Below are 23,944 nucleotides of genomic sequence, written 5' to 3'. Positions count from 1 at the left end.
AAGCAGAGGTCATAGAACTCAGAGAGAACAAGCTTCAAGAGGAGGACACTGTCCAGAAACTAAAATAAGAGATGAAACAGTTCAGGGAGGAGAGCAGAGCATCTATTGCTAAATTAGAAAGCAGAATGGACAAGCTGAGTCAGACAAATGATGACTTCAGAGACCATCTGAGCACAACAAGAAAGGAGCTAGAACAAAGAGAGAGGTACATTGACACCCTCAACCAGCAGCTAGTCATTATGTGCTCTGCATCTAGAGAACATGTCCACCAGCTTGGTACAACACAAGCAGAACCTGAGACCAGCATGGCCTTCACTACACAGCCTGATGACTCTGCACCACTCTACCAGTCTGCTCCAGCCCAGGTCAACCAACCAGCCTCCCAGTCTGCTCCAGCCCAGGTCAGCCAACCAGCCTCCCAGTCTGCTCCAGCCCAGGTCAGCCAACCACCCTCCCAGTCTGCTCCAGACCAGGTCAAACTACCAGCCTCCCAGTCTGCTCCAGCCCAGATCAGGATACCAGCCTCCCAGTCTGCTCCACCCAGATAATCACCCACAACTGCAATCCTTATTGATTCAAGTGGGAAGTTCTTAGTCCAGGAAAGATTATTCCCTAGACACCAGGTGTGTAAATTCTGGTGTCCTAGAACTGACAGTGAAATGCAGCTACTCAGTCAGACCAGGATTGACACCCCTGACAACATCATCATCCGCACGGGCACAACCCACCTTCATGCCAAAGGTGAAAATGTATCTGTGGCAGTGAGAAGAGTGGCAGAACGTGCATAGGCTATGTTCCCAACAACCAATATAGTTGTGTCCACCCTCCTACCAAGAAAAGACTTCCCAGGAAAGTTGATCGAAAAAATAAATCAACAGATCACTTTGGAGTGTGCATCACTGATCAACGTCAGAACGACTCACCACCCCCACTCTGACATGTGAACATATATACAATAATGTACATCTTGATCAGGATGCAACACTTGGCAGGGACCCACACACCCATCACCCCAGCAGTAGAGGCCCCCCGCTCCACTTTCTGAAACAACAGTACCCCCACCATCCCCAGGAGAGAAGAGCCAGACACGGCTTATTACAGCACAGCTCTACAAGACCAGGCCCAACACAGCACAAATTTACCAGACCCGCCTCAGGACAGCACGACCAGACCCGGCCAATCACAACACAGCTCTACTAGACCCGGCACATCACAAAACTACTAGATCCAGCCCATCACAACACAGCACTACTAGATCCAGCCCATCACAACACAGCTCTACTCGACCCGGCCCATCACTACTAGACCAGGCTCATCACAGCACAGCACTGACCACTACTCTAGAGTCAGAACACTGTCCTTCAGAGAAGTACACCACATGATGCAGTCCACACCATGTATCATTCAGATCATCAGCCTAGAACAATCAGAGATAGGAGAGGTGTGCCAACTACAGCATCTAATATGCAGACTACTGGGCTAGACAGACCCTTTAATTTCCACACACACACACACACACACACACAGGGTTGCAGATTGCATTGCACTCATTTTTTGTGCAATCTTATTCCATTCTTATTAACTTGTTTACAAATATTCTGTATTTTATTGGCACGTATTATAATAATAATTATATGTAATGGTGTGTATATATACTGTATATAGATATACAGTCGTGGCCAAAAGTGAAGAGAATGACACAACTGTTAATTTTCACAAAGTCTGCTGCCTCAGTTTGTATGATGGCAATTTGCATATACTCCAGAATGTTATGAAGATTCATCAGATGAATTGCAATGAATTGCAAAGTCCCTCTTTGCCATGCAAATTAATTTAATCCCCAAAAAACATTTCCACTGCATTTCGGCCTTGCCACAAAAGGACCAGCTGAAATCCTGTCAGTGATTCTCTCATTAAGACAGGTGTGAGTGTTGACGAGGACAAGGCTGGAGATCACTCTGTCATGCTGATTGGGTTCGAATAACAGACTGGAAGCTTCAAAAGAAGGGTGGTGCATGGAATCATTGTTCTTCCTCTGTCATCCATGGTTATGTGCAAGGAAACACGTGCCGTCATCATTGCTTTGCACAAAAAGGGCTTCACAAGCAAGGATATTGCTGCCAGCAAGATTGCATCTAAATCAACCATTTATCGGATCATCAAGAACTTCAACGAGACCGGTTCAATTGTTGTGAAGAAGGATTCAGGGTGCCCAAGAAAGTCCAGCAAGCGCCAGGACCGTCTCCTAAAGTTTATTCAGCTGCAGGATCGGGGCACCACCAGTACAGAGCTTGCTCAGTAATGGCAGCAGGCAGGTGTGAGTCCATCTGCACCCACAGTGAGGCAAAGACTTTTGGAGGATGGCCTGGTGTCAAGAAGGGCAGCAAAGAAGCCACTTCTCTCCAGGAAAAACATCAGGGACAGACTGATATTCTGAAAAAGGTATAGGGATTGGACTGCTGAGGACTGAGGTAAAGTCATTTTCTCTGATGAATCCCCTTTCCAATTGTTTGGGGTATCTGGAAAAAAGCTTGTCCGGAGAAGACAAGGTGAGCGCTACCATCAGTCCTGTATCATGCCAACACTAAAGCATCCTGAGATCATTCATGTGTGGGGTTGCTTCTCGGCCAAGGGAGAGGGCTCACTCACAATTGTGCCAAAGAACACAGCCATAAATAAAGAATGGTACCAACACATCCTCCGAGAGCAACTTCTTCCAACCATCCAGGAACAGTTTGGTGACGAACAATGCCTTTCCAGCATGATGGAGCACCTTGCCATGAGGCAAAAGTGATAACTAATGGCTCGGGGAACAAAACATCGATATTTTGGGTCCATGGCCAGGAAACTCCCCAGACCTTAATCCCATTGAGAACTTGTGGTCAATCCTCAAGAGGCGGGTGTACAAACAAAAACCCACAAATTCTGACAAACTCTAAGCATTGATATTGCAAGAATGAGCTGCTGTCAGTCAGGATGTGGCCCAGAAGTTAATTGACATCATGCCAGGGCGGATTGCAGAGGTCTTGAAAAGAAGGGTCAACACTGCAAATATTGACTCTTTGCATCAACTTCATGTAATTGTCAATAAAAGCCTTTGACACTTATGAAATGCTTGTAATTATACTTCAGTATTCCATAATAACATCTGACAAAAATATCTAAAGACACTGAAGCAGCAAACTTTGTGGAAATTAATATTTGTGTCATTCTCAAGATTTTTGGCCACGACTGTATATATATATATATATATATACACACACAGTTGAAGTCGGAAGTGTACATACACCTTAGCCAAATACATTTCAACTCAGTTTGACATTTAATCCTAGTAAATATTCGCTGTCTTAGGTTAGTTAGGATCACCACCTTTTTTTAAGAATGTGAAATGTCAGAATAATTGTAGAGGGAATGATTTATTTCCATTTTTTTTTCTTTCATCACATTCCCAGTGGGTCAGAAGTTTACATACACTCAATTAGTATTTGGTAGCATTGCCTTTAAATTGTGTAACTTGGGTCAGACATTTCGGGTAGCCTTCCACAAGCTTCCCACAATAAGTTGGGTGAATTTTGGCCCATTCCTCCTGACAGAGCTGTTGATACTGAGTCAGGTTTGTAGTCCTCCTTCCTCACACACACTTTTTCAGTATTGCCCACATATTTTCTATAGGGTTGAGGTCAGGGCTTTGTGATGGCCACTCCAATATCTTGACTTTGTTGTCCTTATGCCATTTTGCCACAACTTTGAAAGTATGCTTGGGGTCATTGTCCATCTGGAAGATCCATTTGCAACCAAGCTTTAACTTTCTGCCTGATGTCTTGAGATGTTCCTTCAAAATATCCACATAATTTTCCTGCCTCATGATGCCATCTATTTTGTGAAGTGCACCAGTCCCTCCTGCAGCAAAGCACCCCCACAACATGATAATGCCACCCCGTGCTTCACGGTTGGGATGGTGTTCTTCGGCTTGCAAGCCTCCCTCTTTTTCCTCCAAACACAACGATGGTCATTATGGCCAAACTGTTCTATTTTTGTTTCATCAGACCAGAGGACATTTCTCCCAAAAGTACAATCTTTGTCCCCATGTGCAGTTGCAAACCATAGTCTGGATTTTTTATGGCGGTTTTGGAGCAGTGGCTTCTTCCTTGCTGAGCGGCCTTTCAGGTTATGTCGATATAGGACTAGTTTAACTGTGGATTGGAGTGTGACTGTTTGAGGTCGTGGACAGGTGTCTTTTATACTGATAACAAGTTCAAACAGGTGCTATTAATACAGCTAACCAGTGGATGACAGAGGAACCTCTTAAAGAAGAAGTTACAGGTCTGTGAGAGCCAGAAATCTTGCTTGTTTGTAGGTGACCAAATACTTATTTTTCACCATAATTTGCAAATAAATTCATAAAAAATCCTACAATGTGATTTTCTAGATTTTTTTTCTCATTTTGTCTGTCATAGTTGACGTGTACCTATGATGAAAATTACAGGCCTCTCTCATCTTTTTAAGTGGGAGAACTTGCACAATTGGTGGCTGACTAAATACTTTTTTGTCCCACTGTATGTATAGCCCAATACATGGCCCCATTCATTATATATATATATATTATTCATTCGTTTTTTTTCAATGTACTTTACTCAAACCAGTGAATATCACTTATTATAAATGAGATCATTAACTATTAGCTCTTGGAATATCCAGGGCCTATACTCTTCACATTTTGGTTATATAACAACAAATCCAGAATTGATTAAAACATCAAGGGGCAGGACATAATAATCCTACTGGAAACATGGTGTCGTGGAGACAGATACTCAGTGTCCCTCAGGCTATAGAGAAAGTTAACTTCCCATCAATCAAACATAAAAATGCCAAACGGGGCCGAGACTCAGGAGGAATCATCATTTGGCATAAGCAGGACTTAGCACTGAATTAAATGAAAAAAAAGTACTAATCACATTTGGCTAAAACTTAACAAAGGTTCAATCTATTGTGACAATGATGTATGCATATGTGCATAGAGATATCTCCATACAGAAATCATTCAAATTCAGGCATAGGGTAAAGTGCTTCTTTGTGGAGATTTCAATGCAAGAACAGGTTCTGAGCCTGACTACACTGATGTGGGTGGTAACCACCACATATTTGGACACCCCTCCTTGTATAGTAGCCCTATTATAAATAATAGAAACAGTCCTGACCAAATATTGAACAAAAATGGGAAGGAGTTAGTGCATCTCTGTCGAGCCTTAGGCCTGTACATTCTTAATGATAGAATCAGAGGGAACTCTTTGTGTCAGTTTACATACTGCTGAGCTCTTGGGACAAGTGTAGTCGATTATGCCATCACTGACATTGACCCCTCCTCCATTAGTGCATTCACTGTCAGACCACAGACACCATTGTCAGATCACAGTCAGATCAACGTGTTTCTGAAGTAATTAACCGGCAATATTCATTCAAAAAAAACAGCCCAATAAACTCTACAACATAAACCAATCGTACAGGTGGGGTCAAAACAGCCCAATAAACTCTACAACATAAACCAACCGTACAGGTGGGGTCAAAACAGTGCAAAGAGATTCATTGAAACATTGAACTCAAATGAAATGATGAACTCTATACAGTTCTTCAATAACTCACAATACCAAAACAATAAAGAAGGTGTCAATTCGGCTACTCAAAACATCAATTGCATATTCCAAAAAGCAGCATCGAAAGCAAATTTGAGAAAACCAAAGAAATGCAACTTCAGAAACAAAAAACAAAATGTTTCTGAAAAATGGTTTGATAACCAATGTAAAACAATTCGAAAACACCTAAGACAAAAGTCAAATGATAAACATACACAGCAAAACAACCCAGAGTGACGCTACGAATTCTTTGAAACTCTGAAACAGTATAAACATACACTGAAAAATGCAAGAAATTGAATTATACCAACAAGACACTTGATGATATTGAAAACACAATTGACCAAAATCAGTTCTGGGACATGTGGAACAACTTAAGCATGACAAAGCCACAAGAATTAGCCATACAAAATGAAGTAATTTGGAAAACGTATTTTGATAATCTAACATCCCACAAAAATAATTACAGCAGAACCAATTAAAAATTCAAGAAAAATTTAACATCCTTGAATCAGTCATTAAAAACAAACAAAATCCATTAGATTACCCAATAACCCAACAAGAACTAAATGAAAAGCTTAAATCTATAAAATCAAAGGCTTGTGGTCTAGATAACATCAGAAATGAAATGCTGAAAAACAGCACACCCGAGTTGCAAAATGCTGTGCTTAAATTGTTCAACATGGTTTTAACTTCTGACTGCTTCCCTGATGTGTTGAACCAGGGGCTCATCTCCCCTATCCACAAAAGTGGAGACAAATCAGACCCCAATAATTACAGGGGAATTTGCATAAACAGCAACTCGGGAAAGGTTTTCTGTAGCATTTTGAATACAAGAATTCAAACCTTTTCTCCAATAAAAAAAATTAACAAGTAAATGTCAAATTGGCTTTCTCCCCAACCATCACACTACTGACCATATATACACCTTACACACACTAATTAGAGAGAGATCCTGAGAGAGAGCTTTGGCAATGTTAACACATGTTTCCCATGCCAATAAAACCCCTTGAATTTAATTGAATTGAATTGAGAGAGAGAGCGAGAAACAGACAGACAGAGAGAAACAGAGAGAGTACAACAGAGAGAGCGAGAGATACTGAGAGAAAGAATGAGAGATTGCGAGAGAGAAACAGAGAGAAAGACAGACAGAGAGAGAGACACACAGAGAAAGATACTGAGAGAGAGAGATACTGAGAGTGAGAGAGTGAGACAGACAGACAGACACAGCGATAAACAGAGAGAGTACAACAGAGAGAGAGATACTGAGAGAGAGAGATACTGAGAGAGCGAGAGATACTGAGAGACAGACACAGAGAGAAACAGAGAGAGAGTACAACACAGAGAGAGAGATACTGAGAGAGAGAGAGAGAGAGAGAGAGAGGGATACTGAGAGAGAGATGCTGAGAGAGAGATATTGAAAGAGAGAGAGATACTGAGAGAGATACTGAGAGAGAGTGAGAGGGAGAAACAGAGAGAGAGATACTGAGAGAGAAACAGAGAGAGAAAGAGAGCAAGAAAGAGAAAGAGAGAGATACTGAGAGAGAGACAGAAAGATACTGAGAGAGAGAGAGAGATACTGAGAGAGAGAGAGGGATACTGAGAGAGAGAGAGGGATACTGAGAGAGAGATGCTGAGAGAGAGATGCTGAGAGAGAGATATTGAAAGAGAGAGAGATACTGAGAGAGATACTGAGAGAGAGAGTGAGAGGGAGAAACAGAGAGAGAGATACTGAGAGAGAAACAGAGAGAGAAAGAGAGCAAGAAAGAGAAAGAGAGAGATACTGAGAGAGAGACAGAAAGATACTGAGAGAGAGAGAGAGAGAGATACTGAGAGAGAGAAAGATACTGAGAGAGAGAGAGAAACACAGAGAGAGAGAGAAACAGAGAGCGAGAGAGAGAGAGATCATTAACAGCAGACTCATGCATTTCTTCAGTGAAAACAATGTACTGAGCAAATGTCAAATTGCCTTTTTACCAAATTACTGCATGACAGACCACGTATTCACCCTGCACACTCTAATTGACAAACAAACAAACCAAAACAAAGGCAATGTCTTCTCATGCTTTGTTGATATCCAAAAAGCTTTCGACTCAATTTGGCTTGCTATACAAAACAATGGAAAGTGGTGTTGGGGGAAAAACATACGACATAAAAATGATGTACGCAAACAACAAGTGTGCGGTTAAAATTGGCAAAAAACACATATTTCTTTCCACAGGGCTGGGGGGGTGAGACAGGGATGCAGCTTAAGCCCCACCGTCTTCAACATATATATCAACGAATTGGCGAGGGCACTATAACAGTTTGTACCACCCGGCCTCACCCTACTATAATCTGAAGTCAAATGTCTACTGCTTGCTGATGATCTGGTGCTTCTGTCCCCAACCAAGGAGGGCCTAGAGCAGCACCTAGAACTCCTGTCAGACCTGGGCCCTGACAGTAAATCTCAGTAAGACACAATTGATGATGTTCCAAAAAAGGTCCAATTGCCAGGACACCGTTAACCTAGAGCACACAAAAAAAAGTATACATACCTCGGCCTAAACATCAGCGCCACAGGTAAATTTCACAAAGCTGTGAACAACCTGAGAGACAAGGCAAGAAGGGCCTTCTATGCCATCAAAAGGAACATAAAATTCAACATACCAATTAGGATCTGGCTAAAAATACTTGAATCAGTTATAGAACCCATTGCCCTTTATGGTTGAGGTCTGGGGTCTGCTCACCAACCAATAAACCAATAATTCACATAATTGGACAAACACCAAAATGAGACTCCGCATGCAGAATTCTGCAAAAATATCCTCTGTGTACAACGTAAAACGCCAAATAATGCATGCAGAGCAGAATTAGGCTGATTCCCAAACCATCACATACAGAGAAATGAACCTGGAGAAGAGCCCTCCAAGCAAGCTGGTCCTGGGGCTCTGTTCACAAACACAAACAGACCGACACAGAGCCCCAGGACAGCAGCACAATTAGACCCAACCAAATCATGAGCAAAGAAAAAGTTAATTACTTGACACATTGTAAAGATTTCACAAAAAAACAGAGTAAACTAGAATGCTATTTGGCCCTAAACACAGTGACAGAATACAGAATTCCTGACCACCGTGACTGACCCAAAACTAAGGAAATCTTTGACTATGTACAGACTCTTTGACTATGTACAGAATAGCCTTTCTTTTGAGAAAGGCTGCCATAAGCAGACTTGGCTTTCAAGAGAAGACAGGCTATGTGCACACTGCCCACAAAACTAGGTGGAAACTGAGCTGCAATTCTTAACCTCCTGCAAAATGTATGACCATATTAGAGACACATATTTCCCTCAGACTACACAGAAAGAGGGATACTTAGTCAGTTGTACAACGTAATGCCTTCAACTGAAATGTGTGCAGTGAGCTGCCTTAATCGACATCTACGTCTTTGGCGCCTGGGGAACAGTGGGTTAACTGCCTTGTTCAGGGGTAGAATGACATATTACTTGTTAGCTCGGGGATTCAATCCAGCAACCTTTCAGTTACTGGTCCAACGCTCTAACCACTGGGCTACCTGCCTCCCCACAAAGAATTCGAAAACAAATCAATTTTGATAAACCCCCATATCTTTTGGGTGAAATACCACAGTGTGCAATCATAGCAGCAAGATTTGTGACCTGTTCTCACAAGAAAAGGGCAACCATTGAAGAACAAACACCATTGTAGATACAACCTATATTTATTTTCCCTTTTGTACTTTAACTATTTGCACATCATTACAACACTGTATATAGACATAATAGGACATTTGTAATGTCTTTATTATTTTGGAACTTTTGGGAGTGTAATGTTTACTGTACATTTTTTATTGGTTTATTTCACCTTTGTTTATTATCTATTTCACTTGCTTTGGCAATGTAAACAAACATGTGTTTCCCATGCCAATAAAGCCCCTTAAATGTAAATTGAATTGACAGAGAGAGAAACAGAGAGAGAGAGACAGAGAGAAGAGAAAAGAGCTGAGAGAGTAATAATGATGAGTGAGACGCATAAATATCCCCTCCAAAAATGCTAACGTTCCCTGTTACTGTAATGGTAGAGAGAGAGAGCATGTCTTGGCGGTATGCATGATATTTTTCACTCATCCTTATTCACGATTCATTCAGAACTATCTGGAATCATGGTAGCATCCACATTAATGTAGAAGTGTTTAGAAACACATTCTATTCTTATTTACAATAAAAGTGACTCTAAAATGGCACAATACATTATCTACCATTCATTTCTATTAGGCACAAAATTAATCTGAAACACAACCAAATCAAACAGCAAATGCATCCAACAAGTTTGTAGAGTCACAATCTTGATGTTTTCATTGTTTGCTTTAAATATGGGACCAAATACTTAACTTTTCACTACTTTAATACACATTTAAATCCCAATACATTTGGTCCCCTAAAATTGGGGAACTATGTACAGAAAATGCTGTAATTTCTAAACGGTTCACCAGATATGGATGGAAATACACTCAAATTAAAGCTGACAGTCTGCACTTTTAACCTCATAGTCAATTCAAATTCAAAGTGCTGGAGTACAGAGGCAAAACAGCAAACAAATGTCTCAATACTTTTGGAGCTCACTGTAGATAGTATATAAACCAACAGTGTACCTTCCTGGGAACATTACTGTTTTACAAATCTAATTGGCAATGCAAGGGATTGCCTGTCATGTGCATACCTCTGTAACATCAATGAGTCTTTGAATGAGGAACCATCCATTGAAGTCAATAGTGCTGGACCCATTCTGTTAACACTAACAAAACCTAATCAAATCGATTCTGTAGCATGCATCGTTTCACTACCTGAACTTCTAGCTGCATAGACTTGCTTTAATGCCATCTCATCACTCTGAAAGTACAGTACTCCAGTACAAAGGAAGGCCCCATTCATAAGACACAAGCCTCTTTTGAGCCAGTTATGGTTTTAGGGCTAACGCTACAACATCAAAGAAAATGCTTTACACTTCCCCTTATTAAAACTGTACCGTATCACTATGCACACAATAAAAGACCAAGTCGTTGAAACAATTCCTATTAGAAGTCATGTTCTCACCCTAATAAAAACCTATAGCTAGTGCTAACTCTCTCCTCTCTGTGATATTTATGATGAATGTGGCATAGCATGATATTGGATGCTAAAGGCAACCTGAAAAGAAACCTCTTACATAGCACAACCCAGTAAGCCTTTCTTTATGGCTTACATACTGCTCTGAGGAACATCAATGTAGCTAGTTGCCAAAACCAAAATAGTGAATTGTCCTCATACATGATCCAGTGCTGCTTCACGTATGCCCTTAAATCCAATCACAATATGGAGTATTTATGTGTTGTTATGACAACAACAGGACACCAAACAAAGCTGAAACAGCCTGGCGTTAGAATCATGCCAGAGGAGAAAAACTACAAGCATCAGTAGAGATCCTTCTTATCTGCGGGGTGGTATGGAGGTTAGATGGGGAATAATTTATACAAACATCCCCTCACCACCAGTCCCCCATCCAGTCCCTCTCTGGCCCTCCTTGACCTGTATGTAATGGGAGGACTGTTTTGCTGTGCTAAGTGGGACCAGTTGTCCTCTTGAGAAGTGCTCGTCATGCCGTCCAAGGCCCCTGGTGAAGTCATCTTTCTGTAGGGACCTCACTGTAGGTGTGTGTGTGTGTGCCTGGAGGCCATTGAAATTATTATCCCCGATTCCTCCTTCCATCGCCAGCTCCCTCCCTCCTTACCTTGCCAAGTGATAACACTCTACAGGCATGCAGTAATGAAGCTGGGGCTAACTGGAAAAGGGGATGTTAATCATGACTGTTGGGCCCCACACCCCCATTTCAAACAGCCAAGCCGATTAAGTGGAAGATTGGGTAAACATTGGGCTGGTGGATCATGGTGAAATAATGGTAATTTGAAACCCCCAATGCTCACCACTTAAGCATGTTCTGTTAAGGGAGGGCCCTGAGGTGTGTGTGTGTCTGCGTGTGTGTGCATGTGTGTGTGTACAGTATGTCAATGTTTTGTGATATTTGCAGACAGAAATGTTTGATTTTGCTGCTGCAATTCAAGAAAATTTGCTGGACAGTTTTACGGGGAAAAAGTGAAAGCCCTCACGTAATATGCGGGGAATTGTTGTTTTTGCCAAAAAACACTGCGATCGCAGAATCCTGGAGGGAGTGGTATGTGTGAGTTCAGGGGGGGTCCATGCCCTCCCATCCCTCAGGAGCTGCAGAGGAAGCACCGGCTTAGGAGCCACTTTTCACCTTGGATTCTAGCTCCGAGCTCTGGGGATCCCAGAATGGGGACCTGGCGATTCTGGCTTTCAGTAACTGATCACACATGCAGGAACACCTAACAGGCAGCTGCGGAGAAGCATGTTCCAACTATCACCTTAGTAAACCCAGCACAGGGGCTTTAGTGAAGACATTTGATCCATCTGAAAACACACATGAATGTTCAGATCACCTCAAAGGGCCCTCAAACTCTACATTTTTGCAGGCATGTGTGCAGAATGCTCACACACACAAACACATCAACAGGTTTAAGGCAAAGCACATTTCAGAGTAGCACTACTTCTCAGCACTCACCTTTCAATAAGTATTTCAATTATTATAATATTCTCTCAGTACCTCAGAACAAGCTCTGCTCACCATCAAAAGCATTCTAAAGGTCAATCCATAAAACTGACCAGGGGAAAACTTGTCATACTGGCTGTATTTATGCCTGCTTGAACGGCGAATAGCTCAGATACACATGAACACATAAAATGACCCTGGGGACCGATAGAACATCGCTCAGAGACGCAGAAAAATGATACAACTTTCCTTTAAGTGGGTGATGGTGACCACTCCAATAGTGGCATGAAGAACACTGGTGCTAAAAAAGTCCTCAAAGCTGCAACTGTCCCAATGATCACACACACACACACGCACACGCACGCGCACACCACACACATGTACCAACCCACAGACCGCATGTGTCTGTCAGATTCACTCTGCACAATGAAGTACTCTACCCTCTCTGTCATTCCTTTCTTTACCTCTCAGGTGGCATTTAGGCTCACCTAGCATTGCCCCACTATTGGAGCCCCCTAGCATGGACCTCTTTTCATCCAGCCCTAATAATGGCATCCAATTGAGAAGCCTGGCATCTAGCATGGCACCGTTCTCTGTGAGTGTGCCCATGGGGTTCTCACACTGCTTCCGGTGTGGTGATCTGTTCTGCTGCTGTGTCTAGTGTCCACTACAAAAAAACTCAGGTTCGGGAATAACTGGCTAATACGAAGCTTTCCTCTCTCTGTATGTTAGCAATGTACTGCAGAACTATGGCAACTAGGGGGTTTGTTACTCTGTCTAAGTAAGTTTTTTATACTGAAGAAAAATGTCAATGATTTTAATGGGTTACAGTTCATATGAGGAAATATATCAATTGAAATGAATTCATTAGGCCCTAATCAATGGAATTCACATGACTGGGCAGGGGCGCAGCCATGGGTGGGCCTGGGAGGGCATAGGCCCACCCACTGTGGAGCCAGGCCCAGCCAATCAGAATGAGTTTTTCCCCACAAAAGGGCTTTAGTACAGACAGAAATACTACTCCGTTTCATCAGCTGTCCAGGTGGCTGGTCTCAGACAATCACGCAGGTGAAGATACCAGATGTGGAGGTCCTTTGGTTACACGTGGTCTGCTGTTGGGAGGCCGGTTGGACGTACTGCCAAATTCCCTAAAACAACGTTGGATGCGGCTTACGGTAGAGAAATTAGCATTGAATTATCTGGCAACAGTTCTGATGGACATTCCTGCAGTAGGCATTCCAATTGCATGCACCCTCAAAACTTGAGACATCTGTGTCATTGTGTTGTGACAAAACTGCATATTTTAGAGTGGCCTTTTATTGCCCCCAGCACAAGGTGCATCTGTGTAATGATCATGCTGTTTAATCAGCTTCTTGATATGCCACACCTGTCAGGTGGATAGATAATCTTGGCAAAGGAGAAATGCACACTAACAGGGATATAAACAGATGTGTGCACAAAATTGGATAGAAATAAGCTTTTTGTGCATATGTAACATTTCTGGAATATTTTAATTCAGCTCCTGAAACATGGGACTAACACTTTACAGTACATGTTGTGTTTATATTTTTGTTCATTATATAATTATAGTGAATTAGATTTAGAGGAACTGTTTGCTGACTGACATTTATGTAGTCTTTTTTTCCTCCAACTGAAACATTGATGATAAATCGTGTGTGCGCCTTTCTTCTTTTTTGGCCTGCAATGACATTTGTGTATTTACAGATTATATGGTGACTCATAACAAGTATGTGTGTCAATGTGGATAGACATTTTTGACCCGTTTCAAGAAACTAGGCCTATGTCCACGTCACTACTTCACAGGAGAGGCATTTTGAAAGTTGTTGTTTTTTAATCTTTTTTGTTGTTGCCAGAAATGCCTTCTGGAACATGTAAACTACCATGTGACTTAATAACAAACTCGTAAATACTAATAAAATGGTTAAATCACGGGCCTATTTGGTTTAGCCACGGACAAATACAGGAACCTTCCCGCTAGCCATAATTGTCTGAGATAATAGATGGGCTGGACATGTCAAGAGATGAGTACGGATTGGTCTGCCATGTACCATGCTTCTGTCTACAGTATAACATGAGCTGCTCAGTATGTGTGGATAATCTTTTCTACCGCTGCTTTTTTAAAAAGATATCATGAATAACTGAAAAGGTTGCTGCCCTGAAGTTAATAGCACTATCAACAAAGATCAGTGGGGAAATGTTGTGATGGACTACTTTCTGGAGGACGATTGTGCCATGCTGACTCTCTCTGACTCTGAAAACGAATCAGACGATGAGGAAATTCCTGATTTAAGTAAAAACATTTTTATTGAACCAGACATTGTAGAGTCTTCTGATAAAAGTGATGGGGAAGAAACAGCGATCAAGTGTTGATGTCACGGAAGAAGTTGACTGAGTTTTGAAATCATTGGAATGCCCAGTGGAAGCAGAGAGATGATTGCCAAATGCGGAGAGAGCCGAAAAGAAAACACAGAAGGCTATTGTATAAAACGCCTGTCTCCGGATTACATCTTCCAACTAAGGGCAACTATGGCATCCATGATAGAGAGGGAGAAGAGTTCATCCATGTATACGTAAGAGTCTAGCTACATTTTCAGATATTTTATGTTTCTAATTTCGCCAGAAAGTCATTTTCATTGCAAGTTAAAAAATACTGTTAGCTAGCTAGCTAACGTTAGCCAGCTGGCTAGTTAGCTAATGTTACGTGTATGATCTGTGTAGTAATATTATCCGTATCTCAGAAATCCATTTGGATTGCTAGTTATAGACTAATGTTAGCTAGCTAGCTAACATTGAATTCAGTTAGCTTTAGTTGCATGGTGCATGATAGTGTGAGTTGGGATTAGGGTTCATTGTTTAGCTAGCTAGCTACATGTCTAAACAATGCAAGTAACCATTTCACATTTAAACCTTCTGTATCCTTTGCACGTGACAAATATATATACACTTTCATTTGATTTGATATAGTGTGTGTTTACCAGAGACGGTAATGTGAAGAACAACATGACCTGCACCAAAGTCAGATTAGGATATAGGCCAAGGACTAGATGAAGTGTATTTTTACTTCTACATTTTTTTTCTCCTACTTTCACCACTTTCAGTCTTGAAATCTTTGGTTGTTTACTTCACTACCTTACTCATTCTATTAAGCACATCAAATCAAATGTATTGGTCACATACACGTGTTTAACAGATGTTATTGAAGGTTTAGCGAAATGCTTGTGCTTCTAGCTCCGACAGTGCAGTAATATCTAACGTGTAATAGCTAACAGTTTCACAACATATTCCAAAAATACACATAAATCTAAGTAGGAATGAATTAAGAATATATATACGTATATGTCAGAGTGGCATTGGACTAAGATACAGTGGCATAGTATAGAGTACAGTATATACATATGAGATGGGTGATGCAATATTTACAAACAATTAAAGTGACAAAGGTACCGTAGTATAGTATAGAGTACAGTTTATACATATGAGATGAGTAATGAAAGATACGGAGACATTATTAAAGTGGCTAGTGTTTCATTTCAATAAAGTGGCCAATGATTCCTAATCTATGTCTATAAGCAGCATCCTCTGATGTGCTGGAGATGGCTGTTTAACAGTCAGTGGTGGAGTATAGAATACAATGCAGTAAATACATATGAAATGGGTGATGCAATATGTAAACACAATTTAAAAGTGACTAAGATACCGTAGAATAGTGTGGAGTGAAGTTTATACATATGAAATGAGTAATGCTAGATAAGGAAACATTATTAACATGGCTAGTGATCCTTTTCTAAAAGTGGCAATGAATTCCTAATCTATGTCTATAGGCACCCGCCTCTGATGTGCTAGTGATGGCTGACGATGAGAGAGATGGCTTCACATGTGAATCATTAAAGAGATGGGTGGGGCTAAGACTTAAGAGGGTGTGAATGATGCTGAATGGGTGTAGACAAAGAAGAGTTCTCTAGTAGGTGTACCAAAACATTCACGGCGTTACAAGTTTATCAACTTTCAAAGCAGATTTTTTCCCCCCCATTGTTCCTCAACTGCAGTGTATGATATACTATTTTCAAGCTGAGTCTCTACATTTATCCAATGTAAAAAAAAACAGAATTTCAAATGTTGCTACATAGTACCGAATCCAGGTGGTGGGTCATATTTGTGAGTGTATTTTCTGCACTCACTTGTGCACTCATGTGTGCATGCATCTGTGTGTTGGGATCCATGTCAGGTCGTGTGTTTGTCTGTTTGTTCCCAGGGTGGTGCAGCAGCAGCGTTTGACAAGCAGCAGGTAGCTAAATCACAAAGACAACTTTAATGGCCAATGACGGCTAACAGAGAGAGACACTGATAACTATGTCTCACAGTCCCAAGACGGCAACAACTAATGCCAACATGTCCCCATAATGTCAAAGAGCTGGGGCCTGAAACCAGGAAGACTATTCCCTCAATGGGTTTTCCAGTGGCAACGGTGGCAGCCGTCAGCCATACATCAGCATTCCAGAGCATTCTGAGGGGTGACATGAGTTACGCTACACTCCTCAAGGAAAGTGTGTGTGTCTCAGACTGTGCTTCTGTGTGTCCTTTGTTGTCCGGACAGAGTAAAATCTTCAATTTCCCGGCCCCTTCTCCACTATTTTTGGACACAACCAAAGTCTGACTGAATAGATAATATCCTCAAATCTAATCATGGTAATTTGGCTCCCTCTAATTGTTTATTGAACTCTGGATAAATCACAAACCTAAAAGTACACAACCTTGTTTAAATCTATGTAGGCTAATTGGAATAAACAAGATTAAGAGTTTATAGGTCTGAAATGAAACAGCCATTCACTAAGAGGCTCTTATCAAAGCAGACCGACCTCCCACTCATCTTCACGTTGTTTGACAACCCTGTAGTAACACAGTAATTAGGATAATATCGCTCCTCTAGCTATGATTATGGTTAAGCAACTCAATTTATATTTTCTCTGGGATGACAGTCCAACTTTTCTGGGAGGTCTTGGAGACTCCCCCTCATTTGACAATCACCACAGTAGGATCCTACAGCCTCTATGGGAAAGAATGATATTCATTGTGATATGAACCCACAATGGCATTAAGTCTGAACTTTCCTTTCAGTTATCTCTAAATTGCAGGTGAGAAGGTGAACATTGGCAAACTATAAAGTTCTATGAGAACTTAACTGTATGATGTAGTCTAGACATTTTTTTTTACCTTTATTTAATTAGGCAAGGCTGACAATCTGTCGTTCTGTCCTGAACAGAACAAATTCAATTTTCAATGACAGCCTAGGAACAGTGGGTTAACTGCCTGTTCAGGACAGAACGACAGATTGTCAGCTCGGGGATTTGAACTTGCAACCTCTCAGTTGCTAGTCCACCACTCTAACCACTAGGCTACCCTGCCACCCCATTGAAAATGAGACATCGATATCTTACCAATATTTCACGTTCGCATGAAGACATGCCAACTACCACTACGTGGAGGAGCTCAGGAGATATCCTGCAGACATCAAGGCATGGTTTTGCCCTATTTCAATACACACTATTCTCAAACTATTTTGTACACCCTGTTCAGAGCCCAGCAGGTCCCAGAGTGTAATGTTTGTGTGTTTCTAAAATATATTCTGTTTTAGTGGCCTCTCAGAGCGTAGCAGATGGAACGATAACACTGTCATTGCCATTTGTCTCTGCTGTAATGTTGAGATGATGGAGAATGAATAAACTAGGGTATATGTGGGGTTATTAGATATAGGCCTAACTTAACCCATCTAATAGATACACTCACTAATGTTATAGTTCATGGAGGGACCATAGAAGTTGCTCAAACACAGGTTCATCCAGGTTACCAAATACCCGCTACAAAACTATTTTTTTATCCGGACTGTTTCTTAACTTCGCACTCTCTCTCTACCACTGACTCTGAGACAGAAAGGCTCTACTCAGGTGGATTGGAGAGGGAGGATAAGAGCTGTTCTGAGGCCAGTCCCGGTGGCTTAGTCCAGCTGACAGGCTGAGGCTCTCACTAGATCCTCTCTCTTATCAAAGGATGCATCTCACATACACTCTCACACTCCAGAGGTGGTTTGGTCACCTCAGCCAGCACAGCTCTAATCTCCTTAGTAGTATCTCTCTCTCTCTCTCTCTCTCTCTCTCTCTCTCTCTCTCTCTCTCTCTCACTCACTCTTTCACTCCCTCTCTCTTCTCGCTCTCTGTATGTCAGTCTCTCTCGCTCTCCTCTCGCTCTCTGTATCTGTCTCTTTCTGTATTTCTGTCTCTCTCTCTCTCGTTATGTCTCTGTCAGTCACACACTGATTTGAACATAAGCAGGCAATGTATGGTGAGCTAAACTCATCCACCCAGCACTGCTGTCACTTTCCTGCTATTGTCTCATCTCACTTTGCAGGAATCAATAGCCCCAGGATACACCTCAGTAACAAACCTCTCTCTCTTCCTCTAACACACACACACACACACACACACACACACACACACACACACACTTAAAATTGTTTTAGATTTGACCAAACCGGGATGCAGAAAAAACGTTTTTGTAGCCTTGGGATTTCTGCATTAATGGGTAACTTGGATATAAAAGCTGAATTAAGCTTGATACCGTTTAACTCTACATACTTAGACTTTTACATTTTAATTGACATAAATGCGATACAGTAGCCCATGTATCTCCACTTCCAATGTAAACTACTGCAAAATAAAACTGTCAGCATGGCTGATGGCAAATTCAAATAGAGACTTACCATCATGTAAATTCAGAAGTGTGTTGTCTGTATTGCCCGTTGCTGTTGACATGGACAAGACATGAAAAACAATTAGAAATGCAAAGTTCGTCCAACGCCAGTTAGTCATTTTGCCCGATTTGGGAAAGAAATGCGTTCAGGGTGAATTATTGCACCGACACGACCATAATATGCTGTCCACGAGTGATTGACAGATACGGGATGCAAGCAGTAGAGTGGGATCAGCTCCGAAACAGAGGAAGAACAAGTATTGACTTCTTATAGCGGGACCACGAAAGAGGAGCTGTCAAAAACTTTTCATCCAAGCATGCTGAAATCCCTGCGTGTCGCACTCAAGGACTTGGCAGTAATGTCACCAAGACATTGACAAGTGAGTTTGAAAAATTAGAAGTAAGCGGGTGCGACAGAAAACAGAGAGAGAGATAGCCTACATAAAAAAATCTGATTCAGAGACCAGCGTACTCTTTAACATCAGAGCCGCTACACTCTACAATGTCCATGTGCGCTTGCAAGGACTAGATCCGTTGGGTCCTAGCGCCGCGAGGGTCCTAGCGCCGCGAAGGTAAAATGCATCTTTGTAAAAAAAAGAGCATCCAATCATAGAGTTTCTAAACCCAGAGGCGCAACATCGCGAGACTTCCGGGAACGCTTGCAAACAGACCCAGCAGACCAGGGTTTGGTCTTTGAGAAGTCAGTGAGACCAAAATAATGGTGTTCCAAAAAAGGTCCAGTCACCAGGACCACAAATACAAATTCCATCTAGATGCCATTGCCCTAGAGCACACAAAAAAACTATACATACCTTGGCCTAAACATCAGTGCCACAGGTAACTTCCACAAAGCTGTGAACGAAGAAGGGCCTTCTATGCCATCAGAAGGAACATAAAATTCAACATACCAATTAGGATCTGGCTCAAAATACTTGATTCAGTCATAGAACCCATTGCCCTTTATGGTTGTGAGGTCTGAGGTCCGCTCACCAACCAAGATTTAAAAAATGGGACAAACACCAAATTAAAACTCTGCATGCAGAATTCTGCAAAAATATCCCCTGTGTACAACGTAGAACACCAAATAATGCATGCAGAGCAGAATTAGGCCGATACCCACAAATTATCCAAATCCAGAAGAGCAGCTAAATTCTACAACCACCTGAAAGGAAGCGATTCCCAAACCTTCCATAACAAAGCCATCACCTACAGAGAGATGAACCGGGAGAAGAGTGCCCTAAGCACTCAAGCTGGTCCTGGGGCTCTGTTCACAAACACAAACACACCCCACAGAGCCCCAGAACAGCAGCACAATTAGACCCAAGCAAATCATGAGAAAATAAAAAGATAATTACTTGACACATTGGAAAGAATTAACAAAAAAACAGAGCAAACTAGAATGCTATTTGGCCCTAAACAGAGAGTACACAGTGGCAGAATACCTGACCACTGTGACTGACCCAAACTTAAGGAAAGCTTTGACTATGTACAGTGAGCATAGCCTTGCTATTGAGAAAGGCCGCCGTAGGCAGACATGGCTCTCAAGAGAAGATAGGCTATGTGCACACTGCCCACAAAATTAGGTGGAAACTGAGCTGCACTTCCTAGCCTCCTGCCCAATGTATGACCATACTAGAGACACATATTTCCCTCAGATTACACAGATCCACAAAGAATTTGAAAACAAACCCAATTTTGATAAACTCCCATATCTACTGGGTGAAATTCCAGTGTGCCATCACAGCAGCAAGATATGTGACCTGTTGCCACAAGAAAAGGGCAACCAGTGAAGAACAAACACCATTGTAAATACAACCCATATTTATGCTTATTTATTTTCCCTTGTGTACTTTAACCATTTGTACATTGTTACAACACTGTATATATACATAATATGACATTTGTAATGTCTTTATTGTTTTGAAACTTCTGTATGTGTAATGTTGACTGTTAATTTTTATTGTTTATTTCACTTTTGTATATTATCTACCTCACTTGCTTTGGCAATGTTAACACATGTTTCCCATGCCAATAAAGCCCCTTGAATTGAAAAAAATATATATCTATATTTAGTTGTTCATTTTTCGAAATCTAAAGGCACAACCTAGATTCAAACCAATGTCTTAAGTAGCTGGTTGTCTTAGGTAGCTGGTTGTCTTAAGTAGCTGGATGTCTTAAGTAGCTGAACAAGTTATGACTCCAACCTGGTGAAAGTGACAAACTGACACATTTTCATTTTCATCAAAAACAAACAGGAGTGTCTTTGATTTGACGGCCTGCACGTGCACAGTTTGGACTGAAACGACAGTTAGACCCGATAACGTGTTTATGCACATGAACTTAGCTACCTAATGTTGCCATGACATCGCCTACAAGTGTGATTGGGGATTTCTATTGGAGAAGCAGTTTCTGCCTTTCTTCCTACTGTACTGTCTTTGATCCAATGTACCCTGACGACTCACAGCGCAGGGAGAGTTGTGACCACACAGGTTTTGAAAGAAGGCTGTTTGTTAATGCAATATTATCTCAGAAATTGTGTGATGGTTTGATTGGTTCCATCAAATGTTGTTTTTTTTCCTCGGGGGTTGAGGCCTCATTGTTAGGATTGTAAAATCTAACTGTTGTAATGAAAGAGGGCAACGCTCGGGGGTTATGTGTGGCTGTGAGTGTCGGTGGTTTGAGTGAGCACAGCCCCCTTTGTTATCGACGCATTGGGTCGACAATATCAAAGATCCATTCCAGACCGAAGTCAGGAGTAGTGATGGGCATTCCGTGTTTTTTCGGTGAGCCAGATCGTTCGGCTTTGTTCACCTAATTTGCTCCAAAACGGCTCTTCGCTCAGAAGTGCAATTTTTTAAATGAAAAATCATGAAAAATACAACATTTATAATGTAAAGCCTGAACAGTTGCCTACCATTGTCAGATTGTGAAAATTACAATTTTACCTGACTAAGTTAAATCGCTTGTTAAATGAATGACTCTTTCACAGATGCGATTCAGTTCCTGACGCTCACAAAAAAGAGCCATTCAAAAATACCCGTTTGTTCACTAGTCAGCAGGACTTTGAGATTTAGGTGTTAACCACACTACATCCAATGGGCATCTACTGCCATATCAAGGTTACTTGATATGTTTAAGGTATACTCTTCTACCACATATAAAATGTAACTTGGATATGTGTAAACATTTACTGTAGGCCTATTTCAACATTGAGGTAATATTAAGCTGTACATATATGGTGTAATATTACATTTACAGCAATACAATATGCCTTGTAATCTGGGTGAACCCAGAACTAAATATTACGTAATTTGGTCAGATGGCTGTCGATGAGAGATTATACCACAAGAGATTTCCTGTCACATTAAGACAGTGGACAACATCTAATTTCCTCATTGCATTTGACATGCTACCTGCTCCTGCACATGTTCATCTAGTCTGTGACAGTAGCAGGTTGACGTTTATTGTCATAAGTCTTGCCCAGGAGGCAGAATGGAGCAATTTCCGCTAAATAGGCCAGCTGAAAAGTCAAAATTGTCTATGTTGTAAAAATTAATGTAAAAATTTGCTTTTTGTCTTAATTTAAGGTTAGGAGTGTGGTTAGCGTTAAGGCTAGGTTTAAAATAATATTTTATGACTTAGTGGCTGTGCCAGCTAGTGACCACTCTGCAGTGCTGCCTCCAGTACATGAGTCATCTCAATAAATGCCAACCTGCTCTGTGTACGGTATGCTGCAGGCCAAACGGACAGATGTCTCTTAGTAGGAAGTGTCAGTTCTAATGAATCTCCATAGCTCAAGTGTCTGCAAATGAAGGAAATTATGTCCATCCAGGTCGAATGTACTATTCTTTGCTAAATTACAAAATACTGATTTAGTCCCCTTTGACTGAACACATTTTAATCTTGTGGCGGGCCAGGTGCTGACTCCTGTTGTCAGTTGTACAGTGTTTCCTCCAACACATTGGTGCGGCTGGCTTTTGGGTTAAGCGGGCAGGTGTTAAGGAGTGCATTTCGGAGGACACATGACTCAACCTTTGCCTCTCTCGAGACCATTGTGGAGTTGCAGTGAAGAGACAAGTACTAAGGCCTCGAAACAAGGACAATTCTAAGTGACCCCAAACTTTTGAACAGTAGTGTACATATGAGATGAGTAATGCAAGATATGTAAACATTATTAAGTGGCTAAGATACCGTAGAATAGTATAGAATACAGTATATACATATGAGATTACTAATGCCAGATATGTAAACATTATTAAAGGGACTATTGTTCCATTCCTTAAAGTGGCCAGTGATTTCTAGTCTATGCCTATAGGCAGCAGCCTCTAATGTGCTAGTGATGGCTGTTTAACAGTCTGATTACCTTGAGATAGAAGCTGTTTTTCAGTCTCTCGGTCCCAGCTTTAATGCACCTGTACTGGCCTCACCTTCTGGATGATAGCGGGGTGAACAGGCAGTGGCTCAGGTGGTTGATGTCCTTGATGATCTTTTTGGCCTTCCTGTGACATCGGGTGCTGTAGGTGTCCTGGAGGGCAGGTAGTTTTCCCCCGGTAAGGCGCTGGGCAGATCGCACCACCCTCTGGAGAGCCTTGCGGTTGCGGAGGGTGCAGTGATACAGCCTGACAGGATTCTTTCAATTGTGCATCTGTAAAAAAGTTTGTGAGGGTTTTAGGTGACAAGCCACATTTCATTAGCCTCCTGAGGTTGAAGAGGCTCTGTTGTGCCTTCTTCACCACACTGTCTGTGTGGGTGGTCCATTTCAGTTTGTCAGTGATGTGTACGCCAAGAAACCTGAAGCTTTCCACCTTCTCCACTGTGGTCCCATTTATGTAGATAGGGGGGTGCACCCTCTGCTGTTTCCTGAAGTCCACGATCATCTCCTTTGTTTTGTTGACGTTGAGTGAGAGGTTGTTTTTCAATTCAACGTCTAATTTCATTGAAATTACA

The 23,944-nt window shown here is 41.6% G+C and overlaps 1 protein-coding gene across 2 annotated transcripts in view; it reads right to left on the bottom strand.

Moving 5' to 3' along the window:
• Window positions 1-19,558, bottom strand: part of LOC110529328 (disintegrin and metalloproteinase domain-containing protein 12) — a 148,149-nt gene extending 128,591 nt beyond the window's left edge. For both annotated transcript variants that reach the window (XM_021611461.2, XM_021611468.2), the window contains exon 1: window positions 19,008-19,558. In XM_021611461.2, the coding sequence (XP_021467136.2) occupies window positions 19,008-19,116 (109 nt within the window). In that variant the 5' untranslated portion in view covers window positions 19,117-19,558. The remainder of the gene's footprint in view (window positions 1-19,007) is intronic.
• Between the last annotated feature and the right edge of the window lie 4,386 nt (window positions 19,559-23,944).

Source organism: Oncorhynchus mykiss, chromosome 1, assembly GCF_013265735.2.
Source record: "Oncorhynchus mykiss isolate Arlee chromosome 1, USDA_OmykA_1.1, whole genome shotgun sequence".
NCBI classification, from domain to species: Eukaryota; Metazoa; Chordata; class Actinopteri; order Salmoniformes; family Salmonidae; genus Oncorhynchus; species Oncorhynchus mykiss.
The sequence above is the reverse complement of the archived record's forward strand: the minus strand, read 5'-3'. Positions and strand labels throughout refer to the sequence as shown.